Source organism: Plecotus auritus (assembly GCF_963455305.1).
Source record: "Plecotus auritus genome assembly, chromosome: 6".
Lineage (NCBI taxonomy): Eukaryota > Metazoa > Chordata > Mammalia > Chiroptera > Vespertilionidae > Plecotus > Plecotus auritus.
The window spans coordinates 77968269-77985556 of NC_137773.1; the positions used below are offsets into that span (position 1 = coordinate 77968269).

The 17288-nt window shown below is 44.2% G+C and overlaps 1 protein-coding gene across 3 annotated transcripts in view; it reads right to left on the minus strand.

Annotated features, from left to right (window-relative positions):
• Window positions 1-15529, minus strand: part of FDFT1 (farnesyl-diphosphate farnesyltransferase 1) — a 32961-nt gene extending 17432 nt beyond the window's left edge. The window contains exons 1-3 of one of the 3 annotated variants that reach the window (XM_080673167.1): window positions 15269-15529; window positions 3026-3123; window positions 2070-2253 (exon numbers count right to left, since the gene is read on the minus strand). In XM_080673167.1, coding sequence (XP_080529293.1) covers window positions 2070-2253; window positions 3026-3123; window positions 15269-15367 — 381 coding nt within the window. In that variant the 5' untranslated portion in view covers window positions 15368-15529. Of the gene's footprint in view, window positions 1-2069; window positions 2254-3025; window positions 4057-15268 lie in introns of those variants that run through there. The other 2 variants (XM_080673168.1, XM_080673166.1) reach the window with 2 other exon arrangements.
• Between the last annotated feature and the right edge of the window lie 1759 nt (window positions 15530-17288).

The following is a 17288-nucleotide window of genomic DNA, read 5'->3' on the forward strand; positions in this document are numbered from 1 at the left end:
CTGTTCCAAGCAAAACCAAAGGCAATTCCTGTTGTGGACTGAAACAAATGAGCAAGTCTACCAAAGGTTATTTGGATCCCTGAATCTCCCTAAGGCGGGTTCTTTCAACAGATTCTTGGCCAGGCCAGTTCTATTTATAAGAGAGGAAAGGCCAGTGGGGTGGGGGAGGAGCAGCAGCTCAGACTTAAAAACAAACACTCCAAAATAAACATTTTACTGCTGAATTTGAGCCATCCCCTCCAACAACTCTTTGGTACTTGTTACATAATTATACATTCCATAAATGAAAACAAAAATATCTAGGCAAGAGTGGCAATGAAGAGCTTTGTGTTTTCCCAAAACTTGAGGGAAGGAGAAAGCATTGCTGACTCGCTCCAGACTCCGAGCCCATTTCACATATTCTCTAATATTAACAAGTTATGCCCAATGAAGTGAGCCAGGACTATTTATTTATTTATTTATTTATATTTTTATTTATTTATTTGTTTGCCCTCCAGGTGATTCTGTTTCACAACTACTACAGATTCGCAGGTCCTTGGGGTTATCCCAAGTGCATGAAGAAAGGATACTAGGAAAGCCCACTAGTATAACGGATAAAGGTGTGAACTCTAATTCCTCACCTAATTATTTTTCAGATTCTTTTCCTTTCTTCTTCTTTTATATTGTATTGCACTGTGTCAACTCTCATTATTCTTCAGACTTTTTTCTTATTTTGTATAATATATTTGGTTTTGACACTGAAGACATGATCTCAGTAATCTGAACCAGCCCTTGCTCCAAAGGAGTCTTTCTCAAACATTCTTTAGTAATGGGTGGATTCCTCCCCTCTCACTCAGGAATATAGATTTCTTTCAATAGCAAGAGCCACATAAGAATCATTCTTCCCCCAAAATTCTGGCAACTATGTACATACAGAAGGGCTTCTTTGGGCTATTAGGGAACATGAGATTTTGCTAAATCAAAACTTCATAAGATATGAGAAAATCACTTATTTGTGTGATAAGACATGCAAATCCAGAAAAGCAGGACCTTGTCCCATGTATCACATAAACTTGTGGGATTTCCTAAAGCTCAAGTTTTGTTTTGTTTTTTTAAAATATATTTTATTGATTTTTTACAGAGGAAGGGAGAGGGATAGAGAGCTAGAAACATCCATCAGCTGCCTCCTGCACACCTCCCACTGGGGATGTGCCCGCAACCAAGGTACATGCCCTTGACCGGAATCGAACCTGGGACCCTTCAGTCTGCAGGCCGACGCTCTGTCCACTGAGCCAAACTAGTCAGGGCAAAGCTCAAGTTTTAATTATAACCCACTTTACTCCAAAAGAATGGACTGAACACCTAATTATTTCCAGAATACTCAGTATGTGGCAGGGACTATTCTAAGTAATTTAGACATATGAGCTTATTCAATCCTGCTAGCTTTAACGTTACAAATGAGAAAACTGAGACACCAAGAAGTTAAGGAACTTATGCAGCATCACAGCGCTATAAGCCACAGAGGATCTCTTGCTTCTCAGTCCTCACCCCAGCTGCTGCGAGTCTGCTCCCTACACCACAGCTGCTACCCATCTTGAGCAGCACGCCCATGCTATCAGGCTTAGAGTACCCAAGTCAGTAGCGCTACACATGTAGACTGCATTATAGCGAACAGGTTTTGTGGGTTAGCTTGAGAATCCATCTTTTATGACACTGGAACTCGAATGCATCTTTCCACAGGAGTAAACATGGGACTTCCAAACACTCTACCAATAATAACAGTAGCTAACACCATTCTAAGAGCTTTATTGATATTAACTCTTTTAATCTTCACAATACTATGAAGTAGGTACTATTATTATCTCTCTGTTACAGATTTTAAAAAGTGAGGACCAGTCAGGCTTTGTAACTAAGCACCAGTTAGTAAGTGGGAGAGTTGGGGCTCTAACCCAGGCAGTCTAGCTTAGCAATCACATTATATTACGTTGCCCTCTGATTGCTTAACCATTCTCTACAGGTATGCAGGCTGCTGACATTGCATCATCAATTATAAAATAACCATAGGCAGAAGAGATCTGTAATTCCACTACCGTTGGGAAGTCCTCTAGTACTTGTCGATCCTTCTCCTTGCTCTCCGTGAATCGCCAGTCGGGTTCATAAAGATAAGAGTGAAAGTTGTGTAGCAGTGGGACTTTTTTTTCTATACTGATGGTCATGTCATCTTCCAAAGTGTCCAGAGCTCGGAGAACCAGATAAAATATGCATACTGCATGGCTGTAAAAAAGGAAGAACTATTAATGTATTGGAACTAACTTCCAAAGATATTTATTTTGAAATAATAACTCATTTATAGCAGGCCATTTTCTAAACACTTAACTCTGCCGAACTCTGAAAGAATATCCAGCCTTTCATACTTGAGATATCTTAGTTTTCTTTTCTTAGATGGTAGCAATGGACTTCTATAGTTTATTTATAAAAATAAAACAAAATAAACTTATCAGCTGGATGTCATTACTACTCCCAGAATGAGTTACTATTAACTAATGTAGAATTGTATAAAGGCCAAAAAACCAAATGTTTAGATGGAACTAATATTTTTCAGATAAAAAAAAGTCAAAAGACACAACTTCTTAATATAAATACTATCATCCATAAAGGCAATTGGTTTAAATTCATGTATATATGTAACGTGCAGAGGCAACTTGAAAAGAATTAACCCTGTAAACTAGAAATATAGAGAAGCCTAAGTGAAGCCAAGAAAAATGCATGGCCTGCTCAGAAACAAGTTCGCTGGCCAGGGCTAAGAAAGGTTAATAAACATTCCCCACACCCCTCCCTTGAAAGAGCTGGGCCTGCAGGAACAGTATTAGATGGCGAGGTGCCTGGAAGGGCAGCCTAACGTAAATAAACACATGGGCATTTCGACAGGGAACATTTCCTTTACTGAAGTGGCACAGATTAACCAACCACCAGCAAACAGTGCAATGCTAGGGGCTATGTCAACAAGTTGCTTGTAATGACTCCAAGCCCTCTAGGAGCCACTCACCGCATTTCTTCATCCAGCGCCTGGATAACAGCTGCAAAACTGCGACTGGTCTGATGCAGGTACTTGTAACAAGTTTTCAAGCTGCTGCTGAGCGAGTCCTGCGGGCAGAGAAGACACACGGAGGTAGCAGTTGTCGAGGAGCAGGAGTGGGACTGAGGCAGGAAGCCAGCAGCCGCTGGACGCCGTAGCCAAGCGCAGACGCCCTCTCCCCGAGTCCAGTCCTTGGAAGGCCAGGGACAACAGCGCGAGGGGGTGCCCGCGCCCTTAGGCGCCGCGGCGGGGCTCAGCACCAAGGTCCGCTTGAAGAGGGACATGGCCTTGGTGCCACAGGCGGCTGCGGCCATCAGAATTGTGCAGCCTGCGCCAAGTTTTCCTTCTATAGACCCCAGCGGAGCTGGGAGGAGCCCACCGAGGGAGCGGGGCGGGCTCTCCCTCCACCTCAATAGGCTGGGGGCTGGCCGAGCTGGGAGTGGGCGTCCGCCCGCCCCTCCCCCCACACTAAGCGCGAATCCCGCCCCGCGCCCCGAGGCCGGCCCCGCCCACAGTTGGCCACGCCCCTCGGCTTCTGGCTTGTAATCCCTTCTATCGCATTCCCCTTCTCCCCAGAACCCACAGGCTGCTAACGAAACAACCCATTTTTAAGTAGCTTGCTTTTTTTCCCTCCGTGACAGCATCTCTCCGTGGGCAAACTTTAGTCAGACTCCCTTGAATCCTCCACATTTGCACTTGTGTGTCTATCTTTGCATCGCCCAATTTTTGCAAAAATCCTGCTAAACTGCTTTGGCCAAACTTCCCAAACCTGGGTACCAGATCAGCCTTGGTCTGACCGGGCTCCTCCCCCGCCATCCCCCAGCAAGATTCCCATTAAGTCGTTGTGCCAGAAAGCCCTTGTCCCAGATGTTTCCTCTGAGAAAATTTCCCTCCAACGACCCTTCCACTCTGCCTGCTCCTTGACTATAAATGTCCACTTTTCCTTGTATTCAGAATTGAGCCCAGTTCTATACTGCTTTTTTAAATAAAATCTGTTTTCACCACTTTAACTACTTGTTCAGCTGTTTTTTCTTTAACACCTGGTAATCGTATACTAGTCTCTGGAAAACTAGTTATTCCTTTTAAGATGTATAATCGTCTTTTCCCTTTCAAATCAGTGAGCTGTAACGAGCTGCTTTGTGAACTTTATTCTTTCTTAAGGAAAACAAGTATTGTTTTTCCAGAACAAAACAAAACAAAAACACAACAAACCATATTCTGATATGCAAGCATAAAAGAAAGAACTGCTGTGTATGTGTGTCTGTTTTATAGAGATTATATTTTAGAGTAGTTTTATTATTATAGGAAAATTGAAAGTGTAGAGTTCCCATATACATTCCTACATGCCCACAATCTCCCCCACTCTCTTTTAAAAAGAGAAATGGAAAATATTTGAAGTATCTAACAACAGGAGAGGTTAAAAAATACATACGTCATATCCACATATCCACTGGATATCCCATAGTCACTTTGAAATGTTAACATTAAACACTAGACCCTGGGGGGATCTAGGTCAACTATGTTCTTATTTGTATATTACTTCCTAAAATGAATGCACATTATTAAAGAGTAAAGCTTTTAAAAAAATAAATCACACAACCAGGAGAATTTAATTTTATTGCCATGTTCAATAAAAAAAATATTATTAAAGCCCTGGCTGGTGTTAGTGGTTAGAACGTGGGCCCCCACTAGGGCGCTTGTGGGAGAGGGAAGCAACCAATCGATGTGTCTCTTTTTTCTTTTTCTTTTCTTTTTTTTCTTCCCTCAATGTGCCTCTTTCACATGGATGTTTTTCTCTCTTTCCCTCCCTCCCACTCTAAAAATCTATGGAAAAAATATCCTCCAGTTGAAGCACAGTAACCTCCATCTTGTATAAAAAACTGCTGTTTGAAACTCTGCTATTGTTAGATAGTTCCTAGTCCTGTAAACTCTGTCATTATAAACTCTGTCACTTTAAGACAGTCTGTTATTCTGTAAAATGACTTTGTTTTCAGTTCAAATAATAGAAAAAGATAAACTTAACTGTCTGACCTTGCAAGCTAGCCATCCAATGTACTAGACTAATCCTATATGATAAAGAGGTAATATGCAAATTGACCATCACTCCAACAAACAAGATGGCCACCCCCCTGTGGACACAAGATGGCCACCACAAGATGGCCAGCAGGGGAGGGCAGTTGGGAGGAACCAGGTCTGCAGGGGAGGACAGTTGGGAGGGATCAGGCCTGCAGGGGAGGGCAGTTGGGGGCAACCAGGCCTATAGGGGAGGACAGTTGGGGGGGACCCAGGCCTGCAGGGGAGGGCAGTTGGGGGCAATCGGGTCGGCAGGGGAGCAGTTAGGCGTCGATCAGGCTGGCAGGGGAGTGGTTAGGGGGTGATCAGGCTGGCAGCCAGAAGTGGTTAGGGGCAATCAGGCAGGCGAGCAGTTGGGAGCCAGCAGTCCTGGATTGTGAGAGGGATGTCCCAGATTGGAGAGGGTGCAGGCTAGGCTGAGGAACACACACCACCCCCTCCCCCTGTGCATGAATTTTGTGCACTGGGCCTCTAGTACTGATAATAATTCCCATATTCTTAAGCCAAGTACAAACTCATTATGTATTCAAGGTTACAACTGTCTGTAACAATAACTCACACCGAGCCCTTTGTAATATCTGCAGACAAAGAAGCTCAAAAGGTATAAATACAAGACACTTACTCTATGTCGGGGCTCAGAGATTTGGAAGAGACACCTCCCTAATTAATTGGCTTATTATGGCATCTTGTATCTCATTCACTGATTTACGATACAACACAGTGAGGATTAACAACACAATTATTAGTAAAAATATACACTGGGCACCTTATTTTAGTAAAATCAAATACACAGTGAAGGTTTGATTAGTAAATAAATACATTCATAGAATATTTAAAAACGATTCACAAACTCCTTCCCAAGATTTCATAGTAAAAGAGGAAGAAGAGCTACTTACTGCCCTAGCTGGTTTGGCTCAGTGGATAGAGTGTTGGCGTGCGGATTGAAGCATCCCAGGTTCGATTCCAGCCAAGGGCACCTGCCTGGGTTGCAGGCTCAATCCCCAGTGTGGGATGTGCAGGAGGCAGCCAGTCAATGATTCTCTCTCATCATTGATGTTTCTATCTATCTCTCCCTCTCCCTTCCTCTCTGAAATCAATTTTAAAAAATCCTATATAACAAAGAGCTAATATGCAAATGGTTGTCATGCTGGGAGCCAGGGGACCTGAGGCCAGGACAGGGGACCTGAGGCTGCGCCCCCCTGCCCTGCGGGGCTTGACGGGGGGGGGGGGTGGGGGGGCAGGTCTTAGTCTCACGTGATTTCGAGGCGCGTGCAGGTGGGCCGGGACTTGACTCTGGGTCCCGTGGTGTGCCCCAGACTCTGACAGGAGGGAGATTTTCATATATATTTTACTAATTTTCTTTCATTTCTGACACTGCTATTATAGAAAAAGGGCAAATAGCAATATTAAAATATTTCCTCTCATTAATTCCCTTTTAATGTGCACAAATTTCTTTTTTTTTTTATAAACTTTATTTTTATTTTTTATTTTATTGATATTTCACAGAGAGGAAGGGAGAGGGACAGAGAGCCAGAAACATCGATGAGAGAGAAACATCAATCAGCTGCCTCCTGCACACCCCCCACTGAGGATGTGCCTGCAACCAAGGCACACACCCCTGACCGGAATCCAACCTGGGACCTTTCAGTCCGCAGGCCGACGCTCTATCCACTGAGCCAAACCGGTTTTGGCTAATGTGCACAAATTTCATGCACCGGGCCAATAGTAATAAATAAAATAAATAAACTGTGAAAAATGACTTAAAAAAAGAGATTAAAAAAAAAAAAGAGCTACTTACTAAGCTCCATGCCAGTTCTTCATGTAAATTGGTGTTATCAGACTGCAATGATTCCCTTCTGCATTGCCAGATGTTTAATCCTCTGCTATATCTAATGGTTTGGGGCTGATGTCTAAACTCAAGTTTCAATAAACACAATGGTGCAGTCGCACTGGTTCTGAAGAGCAACACTCTTAAAGAACACACTACACCTCCTTTCCAACACACCTCCTGCACTCTCAAAAGGGGATCGAGGTCAATATCCCTATTTCCTTCTCCCATCTCTGTTTCAGTACCTCACCCTATAACAATGAATTTCCTAAAATTACCAAGATACAGGGAGTTATAACTTTTAAACAGTCTGTGGAAAACCCGAGCCACTAAAAATTTCCACTGATTGATTCCTTTGAGGAGGAAACCATGCTAAAGCTCCTGCTGCCTGTCCCCAGAGCCTCCTGATGTTCACCACTGCTGAGATTAAGTGCACTCCCAAGAACTTTCAAATGAGAGCAAACAGGGATGAAAGGCATTCAGAGGAAGCGTGTGCTGTGGGCAAGAGGTGCAAGACTGAACTCCCAGGACTGGGGCTCCAGTCTCAAGCTGAGAGACAGTCCCACAGTGAATGAACAGCTAACCCTCTCCACACTCTTCCACACTCTTCCAGACTTTAGGGTCTGTAGAGGGCCGCCTGGGAAGGCACATGGGCATTTCTTTAAATTGTCAGCTGAGCCCGAGGCGAGGCGACTAGCAGAGCTGCGTCTAGGTTACGCCCTCCCCAAGAAGGCGGGGCGGGGCGGGGCGGGGGCCGGGAGCGGTGGTGTTATCAGTACTGACTTTTTACCTATGTCCAGGTGCCGGGGAGCGGGCTTTGAGATGTAAATCCAGGCAAGCACCAGGATTACTAGGGCCTACTCAAGAATGCAAATAAGCTCCTTTGATCCTAAGTTTTGGTGTTACTTCCTGGTATTTGGGGGTATAAAATAAATGTGCTGCGTGGGCTCCGGGGTCCCTGCCTCTTCATCAGAGAGGATGGTGTCCCACCTGGCTCCCAGCTTTGTTACTATCTTTCTATCTGGTCTCTTTCTTTCTTTTATTTCTTTTTTTTTTTTTAAATATATTTTACTGATTTTTTGCAGAGAGGAAAGGAGAGGGATAGAGAGTTAGAAACATCGATGAGAGAGAAACACCGATCAGCTGCCTCCTGCACACCTGGATGTGCCCGCAACCAAGTTACGTGCCCTTGACCGGAATCGAACCCGGGACCTTTCAGTCCGCAGGCCGACGCTCTATCCACTGAGCCAAACCGGTTTCGGCTCTTTCTTTTATTTCTTAATCCCCAGCTCCTCCACTCAGAATCGGTCCCGTTCCTTTTCCGTGCTGATGTGGAAAAGAGAGAACACCTCTACAGAGTCTGGCTGGTGTGGTTCAATGGTTGATCGACCTCTGAACCAGGTCACAGTTCCATTCCAGGTCAGGGCACATGCCTGGGTTGTGGGCTGATTCCCAGTTAGGTGGTGTGCAGGAGGCAGCCAATCAATTATTCTCTCTCATCATTGATGTTTCTATCTCTCCCTCTTCTTTCCTCTCTAAAATAAAAATATATTTTAAATATATATGTGTGTATCACACATATATATTTTGAAAGATGATACTATGAAAAGTTTTTCTCCTACCCTTTTATCACGGCCACTCATTCTCCTCTCTAGAGGTAATCAATGCCACCATTTTTCCCAATAGTCTCATTTTATAGAGAAGAAAATGAGACACAGTCCACTCTCTGGACCCAAATATGAACCCTACAAATTGTGTTCCCTGACTTCAGACTCTCAGATCCCTTGACCTACTATTTTTCTTTATAGTATTTATCTCCATCTGAAATATTGTATATTTGCTTTTTCCCCATTCTCTCTTCCACTAGAATCTAAGTTTCATAACAGAAAGGTCTTCACCAATCTTGTTCACGATTGCTATCTCCAGCACCAGAACAATATCTGGCATAAAACTGGTAGCCACATATTTGTTAAAGGAAGGAAGAGAGGGAGCAAGAAAGCTAATACACAACAGAAATGGAAAGGGAAGCAAGCAACTAGGAATCGTGAAGTGCCTACTATGTGCTGGGAGCACATGTGACAGCGCTGGCATCTGATCAGCTGTTTGGGACCAGTCAAAGCCTATGCTCTTTATCCCACCCACGTGGCCTCCAAACTAGAAACAGGGTGGTCTTCAGACACACCTCAGTCGGCATCCTGCAACCACCACTTAGGAGCTGTGTGACCAACAAGTTATTTAATTACTTTAAGCTACCATTTCCTAATCTATAGAACGTAAGTAACAATAGGCCTATCTCTTTAGGGTTGTGGTTGAGATTGACTAGGTGTGGAAAATAAAATGGCTGCACAATTTTGTGGCTCTTTCAATTAGGAAATGGGATCTTTCTCCACATCCCTGGGCTCCTCCTGTGACTTTTTTTTGGCCAACAAGTAGCAAATGCGACTCAAGCAGAGACTTGAAAAGTGCATGCACACTGGGCTTTGCACTCTTCTAGTCGCCATGTGGAGTCCTGGGGCTAGCCTGTTGGATGATGAGACATATATGGCCCAATCTCCCCTTGACACTCCAGCCTACAGTCTTCGAACCACTGGATTATCCAGCCACAAGCCAAATAGTTCAGCTGAGCAAACCCAGTAGAAATCAACCAAGCTGGCTCAGACCAGAAGAACTCCCCAGGTCCCCTAGAGCAGTGGTCGGCAAACTGCGGCTCGCAAGCCACATGCAGCTCTTTGGCCCCTTGAGTGTGGCTCTTCCACAAAATACCATGGCCTGGGCGAGTCTATTTTGAAGAAGTGGCATTAGAAGAAGTTTAAGTTTAAAAATTTGGCTCCCAAAAGAAATTTCAATCGTTGTACAGTTGATATTTGGCTCTGTTGACTAATGAGTTTGCGGACCACTGCCCTAGAGAATAGTGAGCTTAATTACGGTTGTTATTTTAAGTCACTGATTATTTTTAGTTAATTGTGGTAAGTATATGTAATATAAAATTTATTATTTAAACATTTTTTAAAGTGTGCAGTTTAATAATATTAAGTATAGTCACATTGTCCTGCAACCAATCTCCAGAACTGAGTCACCATCAATAAATGTTAACCATTATTATGAACTTCAAGCCCTAAAGTTTTGGGGTTTCTTATTCAATGAAAGCTAACTGATGCACTGAGGTAACAGACTTAAAAAGCTTAGCACAGTTCCTGGCAAACATAGGAACTCAATAAATACTAGCTATTATTATCATTAATTTGGTCACTCTAACTCACAATATAATCTCCTAATCCCACTCACCTGCCAGATGAGTATTCCAAAATATTGCTTTCATCATGACATAGTTCTGCTGTTAATCATTACCTGTTTTACCGAATACAGCTCAGCTTTTGTATTCCCACCCAAACTTACTCAACTTAATCCATCTAGTTCACATTCTTCAATTCCAGCCAGGTTGGTTTCATTATCATCCCACACACTTCATGCTCCATCCTACCTGCATGACTTGGCTCATGCTGACTTTTTCCACTGAGGATCCTCCCTACTAATCTAAATCTAATACCTCTTCAAGGCCCTATACCTTCCAAAGCACTTTTCCTGTTTTTTTTCTGATAACTTGTCACTCAAGCTTCACTAAAATTTCCTGAAATCAAAATAACCTTAAGATTATTTGGCACTTCCTAGGTTATCTTACTTTTTTTACACCTGTTCTCCATTAGACTGTGATTGTGTTTAGGGTAGGTATTTTCCACTTTGTGTCCATCACACAAAAGATTCACCTTTTAGCTGAATCTGGACAATTCTCTGTTTAATGTCTCCATGCTGCATCACCTTAATGGTAAGCAGCATGGTGGCATTAACAGAGTGAGCTCTCAGTCAGACTTCCAGGGTCAAAGACAGGCTCCACTACTGAATACTGTTGGACCTCAGGCAATTAATTAATCTCTTTGTGCCTTCTTCACCTATAAAACACAAAAACGTTTAGTAGCTTTCTCATAGGGTCACTGGAAGGTTTAAATAATAGATGCAAGGAGGTGTTTAAAATAGTGCTTGGCACATATAGCAATAGGTCAATAAATGTTAGCCATTATTATGATCATCAAAACGGGAGAATAAGGCCCTAGCTGGTTGGCTCAGTGGACAGAGCATCGGCCTGCGGATTGAAGGGTCCCGGGTTAGATTCTGGCCAAGGGCATATGCCCAGGTTGCAGGTTCCATGCCCAGTAGGGGACGAGCAGGAGGCAGCCAATCAATGATTCCCTTTCCTCATTGATGTTTCTCTCCCTTTCCCTTCCTCTCTGAAATCAATTAAAATATTTTTTAAAAAATGGGAGAATAGGTCTTAAACAAGTATAATTAGGATCTGCACTGACCACAAATCTAAGTACACAAGATGAAGCAAATACAGCAAAAAAATTTAATATATAGTTAATCTTAGGAGACACAAATGGTTTATTGTAGTATTTTTAGTACTTTTCTATTTGTTTGAAATATTTTATAATTAAACACATTTTTAAAATTAAAGCAATCTTAGCGTACATTAATTAGAAATACAACATCCAAGGCTGCCTGTATATATTTTGTTGTTGTTAATCCTCATCCAAGGATATTTTTCCTCATTGATTTTTAAAAATATATTTTTTATTGATTTTTTACAGAGAGGAAGGGAGAGAGAGGGATAGAAAGTTAGAAATGTCGATCAGCTGCCCGCAACCAAGGTATATGCCCTTGACCGGAATTGAACCTGTGACCCTTCAGCCAACGCTCTATCCACTGAGTCAAACTGGTCAGGGCTCCTCATTGATTTTTAGAGAGAGTAGATGAGAGAGATGGAGCGGGAGAAAGAGAGAGAGAGAGAGAGAGACAGAGACAGAGAGACACAGAAACATTGATGTGAGAAAGACACACCGATCCATTGGTTGCCTCCTACACACTCCCTAACCAGTCCAGCTTTGAACCTGCAACCCAGATACATGCCCTTCACTGGGAATTGAACCCGAGACCCTTTGGTAAGCAAACCAATGCTCTAACCATTGAGCACACCAGCCAGGGCAAGGCTGCCTTTTTTTTTTTTTTTTTAAATATATTTTATTGATTTTTTACAGAGAGGAAGGGAGAGGGATAGAGAGTTAGAAACATCGATGAGAGAGAAACATCGATCAGCTGCCTCCTGCACACCCCCCACCGGGGATGTGCCCACAACCCAGGCATGTGCCCCTGATTGGAATCAAACCTGGGACTCTTCAGTCCGCAGGCTAACGCTCTATCCACGGAGCCAAACCCGCTAGGGCAAGGCTGCCTATTTTTATGTGATATGTCTTTTTATTTAGGAGAGAGAGTGGAAGGGAGGGGAGAGACAGAGAGAAACATGAAACATGGATGATAGACACATCAACTGGTTGCCTCCCGCACGCACCCTGACCAGGGCTGGGGATTGAGCCTGCAACCAAGGTGCGTGCCCTTGACTGGAATCGAACCCGGGACCCTTCAGTTGGCAGAGACCCTTCAGTCTGCAGGCCGATGCTTATCTACTGAGCCAAACCAGCTAGAGCTTTGTGACATTTCTTGTCAAGCACTATGATACACCCCCACTGATGGCACTGAAGCTCCTCACAGGTGTAGAGAAAAAACAAGAAACATAAGGTTGAAAGTCTAAGGAATGAGATAAACCACGGACCTGCTTAAGACCTTTTTCTTCTTTTTGAGCATGGACAACAAATCTTTTATGTTACTGGGGTCATAAATAAGATTTTAACTTTAAAAAAAATTACAGCATCCATAAAAAAGAAATTTTAAAGTCTAAAATAACCAGACCAGCCCTAAAGTACTGTTCAATTTTGAATAGTAGATTTTAAAGAGAGAGAGAGGCCAGGATAGTAAATGACCTGGAAAGAGCAGTAGATATCAAGTGGAAGAAGACAGAACATTTGGCTTGTATATCACTATTCTTAGAGAGATATGAGACTTCTCTTAAAACACTTCAAGTACTGTATTACAAAACAAGGATTAGACTATCTGGCTCCAGAGAGAGAACAAAGAAGAGAAGTTCAGCTCACTTAAAAGGAACACTGCCTAAAAGCCAGAACTATCTGGAGATGGAGTGGGTAGACGACTACAGAGGTAGCGAATTATCTGTCACAGGAGGTGTTCAGGAGATTGTACAACCTGGATTGTAAAGCAGTGACTATTTATTTGTTTTATGTCACAGATCCCTGGGAGAATCTGATAATAGTGCACACCATTCTCCCCCCAACCCCAAACACACAAATTTACAATAACATAAATATTCGCAAACAACTTCAGGAAAGCTCCAAATAAACACTCTTTTTTTTTTTTTTTAAATATATTTTATTGATTTTTTACAGAGAGGAAGGGAGAGGAATAGAGAGTTAGAAACATTGATCAGCTGCCTCCTGCACACCCCCCACTGGGGACATGCCCGCAACCAAGGTACATGCCCTTGACCAGAATCGAACCTGGGACCTTTCAGTCTGCAGGCTGACGCTCTATCCACTGAGCCAAACTGGTTTCGGCCAAATAAACACTCTTAATAAGAAGCTCTAATTAAATATCTATTGAGCAAGGCACAAGAGTAATTTAAAGCTGCATTTCATTTAGGCATTCCTCAGATTAATCCCCTATCCCAGCCAAAAGTGAGTTTTTACTTCTGTGAATTTCCTTATGGCTTTTACTATTATCTGTTACATTTACTTAGGTTTATATTGTTTAAAAAGCTAGATGTTTCTTGAGGGCAGTAAACCTACCTTTTGTTCATTAATTCACTAAGGTACATCAAACAAGATTCATATTTTCAAACTGATTAAAATCCAGAATAATACACAAATAACCACAATGCAAGACTATGGGATTGATAGAAGGTAAAATAGTCAGAGAAAATGGTTAAGGGACATTCACAGGTGACATGAAAAGGCACCTCATGATGGTGCCTTCCTAAGTTTTCTGTGAACAATTTTATAATATTTTATTGACCTGACGAGATGGTGAGTTCTTTGAGTGTCGTATTTGTCTATACACACCAGCCTGCCATGCTGCACCCTCTATGCCTAGCACAGAACAGGTGTTTAATAAATGACTGCTGAATGGTTAATAGAGGTGGCACTCACTGAAGCTAGACCTTCAAAGATGAGGATTCTAAGTTATGAGACAAATGGGGGAAAAAATGTTCTGATGGAAAATTAAAGTGTTTTAATGAAGGACACCAATTTAAACAAGTAACAGTATTTCACTGTGATACTGCCATTGGGGAAAAGAATTTAAAACTTTTGATATAACCGGCCGAAACCAGTTTGGCTCAGTGGATAGAGCGTCAGCCTGTGGACTGAAAGGTCCAGGGTTCGAGTCCGGTCAAGGGCATGTACCTTGGTTGCGGGCACATCCCCAGTAGGAGGTGTGCAGGAGGCAGCTGATCGATGTTTCTCTCATTTCTAACTCTCTATCCCTCTCCTTTCCTCTCTGTAAAAAGTCAATAAAATATATTTTTTTAAAAATAAATAAATAAAACTTTTGATATAACCGACTAATTCAGCTGAAGGTGTTTATTCATTCAATAATCACTTTAGAATAGTTTTCTTGTTGGAATAAATACCTTTGTAAGCATTTATTTAACAAAGGGTACAGGAATGAGGCAGAATAAATATAAATAAAACCAGGTCTAACCTTCAAGAAGCCAACAATGTAGTGAATCAGCAGACATAAATGATAAGGGTTATCAAAAACCTAGGAAGCACTGGGGAAGAAGGGATTGACCAGACTGCAGGAAAGTGAGGGAAGCTTCTGCAAGAGCTGGCAGGACAGAAAACAGGAACGATGAGTCAGATTTGAATCTAGAAAATGTATTGACAGTATCAACACAGTACATTTTGTTCACACAGTCCTATCCCAGGTCCTCTCCCACTGAAATTACCCACACAACCTGTTTGGTAAACCCAGGATTAGAACACAGATAAACATCAATGTGAAGAATAAAATTTGAAGCAAAACTACCTGAAAACCAATGTCTTGACCGAGTAGAAACATTTTTAGCATTAGGACATCTGGGGAGGGTCGGGGCGAGGAGGCCTGCGTGGGAGACCGAGCCTGGCTGGGCGCGATGTGGAGTTAAGGAGAGGAACCTGGCCGGGCGGGTGGGACCACCTGCCTGGGCGGGGGTCTGCTCCCGGAGGGCAGGCGGGGGCTTGAGGCGTCTCGCACCCGCTCGCCTCGCCGCGTCCCTCGCCCCCGATTTTGGGTCCGCCGGGCCAGGCCCGAAGGGCGGGCGCCGCGCGCAGCGTTTCTGTGGGGCAGGGATGCAGGGATGTTCAACCCACCTGGTCCATCTTGTGTATCATCTTATACCGGCCCCCTATCCGGAAGCGCAGCAGGTTGTAAAACTCCTCCGGGTGCCCCAAGCACTTCACGAACTCCATGTTGACGGTAGGATGCCGGGCCTCGGTGATCACCTGGCTAATACCTCCGGACAGCACCCGACACCAGGATCAGGCACGGGAGGCGCGGCGGGCGGGGCAGGAACGGAGGCGGGCCCAGCGCGGGGCCACCACGCCCACTTCCCGCCCATCTTAACGGGCCTCGGGCTCTCGAGCCGCTTCCGGTGGGCTTGTGAGGTGGACTGACAAGCGCTGATTGGCCAGGGCGGTTCGCACCAGGAAGATGCCGACCAATCGGCGGCAGGATCGGTCTGGCGTGATGAAGATGGGCTGGAAGCTAACTGAACGGTGAGAAAGAGGCAAACGAACCGGATTGGTGCTCCTCCTGGGGGCGGGGCTTTGTTTTCCTCCGCTGCCCTCCCCCGGGCTGGGGGCGCGCACTTCGCATTGCCCCCTCGGCGTCCGGTGAGGCTCAGCGTAGACGAGCGGACCCGGCAAGAGTCCGCCACAATTTTTGTCAATAAGGCCTCCATGTGTCTTGTTTGTCCTGCTGGCCAGACTAGCTCTTTCCTGGCGGGGCGCGCTGTGTGGGCGGTCGCGCCCGACTGCCCAACATTAAAAGGCAGATGAGCCCATCCACAAGTTGTCGGGTCTTTTGTCAACAACACGCGAGCAACAGCTTGGCAAACTCACCTGTCAGACAGACTCCCCCGTTTGTCCCGAAAAGCGCTTTCACTTCTCTGTCAATCGCTCTGTGGTAGGCGGCAGAAAGGCCCCAGGTGTCTGGCCAGTGGGATCAGACCAATCCTGGGTTCAGCAACCTCAGTACTCGGGAGTTTTTGGCCCAGAAAAGAAATGAGAGCCAAGACTCAAACTCGCTAGATTTTTTGGGGGCAAGCAAAGAGAAAGCACACTGGAAAGAAACTTCCAGCGGGGGTCCTCAAAGAGCAGCCCTGGAGAGTGGGGTAGGGCTCCTCTTAATACCTCCCAGGGGAGTTAACTGCTTTCTTCTTGCAACTGACCTATTAGGGCCTGTCCTGTCAATGGTCTAACAGTCCTTGCATCGCAAGTTAGATGGAGCTTTCCTTCATACCCCTAGCTCTTCTCTAAGGGTGGGGGTCTACCACATGACCAACCACATGACCAACCACATGCCGGGGAAGAAAGATCAGGAGAATCTGACCTGCATGACCCAAGGCATTCTAGGGTGGAGTAGGGTTGATGAAAGATCAGGAGAATCTGACCTGCATGACCCAAGGCATTCTAGAGTGGAGATGGGTATTAGGGGCAAGTTCTTGAAGAACAACACTTATCTCCAATACCTGCTAATCAGGGGTGGAGAGGACATCATTTTAGGGGCAAGATCTTGAATATCTCCAGTACCTGCTCTACCAGTTTTTTTTTTCCATTGCTAAGTGTCCAGGGCCGTCTGCCTGGGTGACTTTCTGTAACTGGCCCATCATCCTTGCTCTGCTCATGTCTAACTGCCTACCACATCCACTAGAGTTTCAGCTACTCTCTTCTAAGTGTTTATTTTGGACCCACTTAGTACCCCCAAAAAAGGATTTGAAGTGTGGACAAAAGGGGTCACATGCTAACCTCACAAGCTCAGGGAAGGCCTGCATGACAGTCTTGCAAACTCAGAGACCTAAAGTAACCACAAAAAATGCTCTGAAATTAAACTTCAACTAAAAGCAGTTATGGTGGGTAGTTACGTCCTAGGCCAGTATCTTCACTGACAAGGTCAACCTGTACCTTAACGGAGCCTGTCTGTCTTTAAATAAACGAGGCATGTGGCCTTACAGCCACGAGTTTGACATGCTTGGTTTACTCCACTCTCCCTGTGATATTTTCCCCCCAAGATATCCAATTGGCTAATTCCTTCACCTCCTCAAGTCTTTGCTGAAATCTTACCTTCTCATTTAAGCCCATACCGGTCATCCTATCACCACCTCTGCTGATC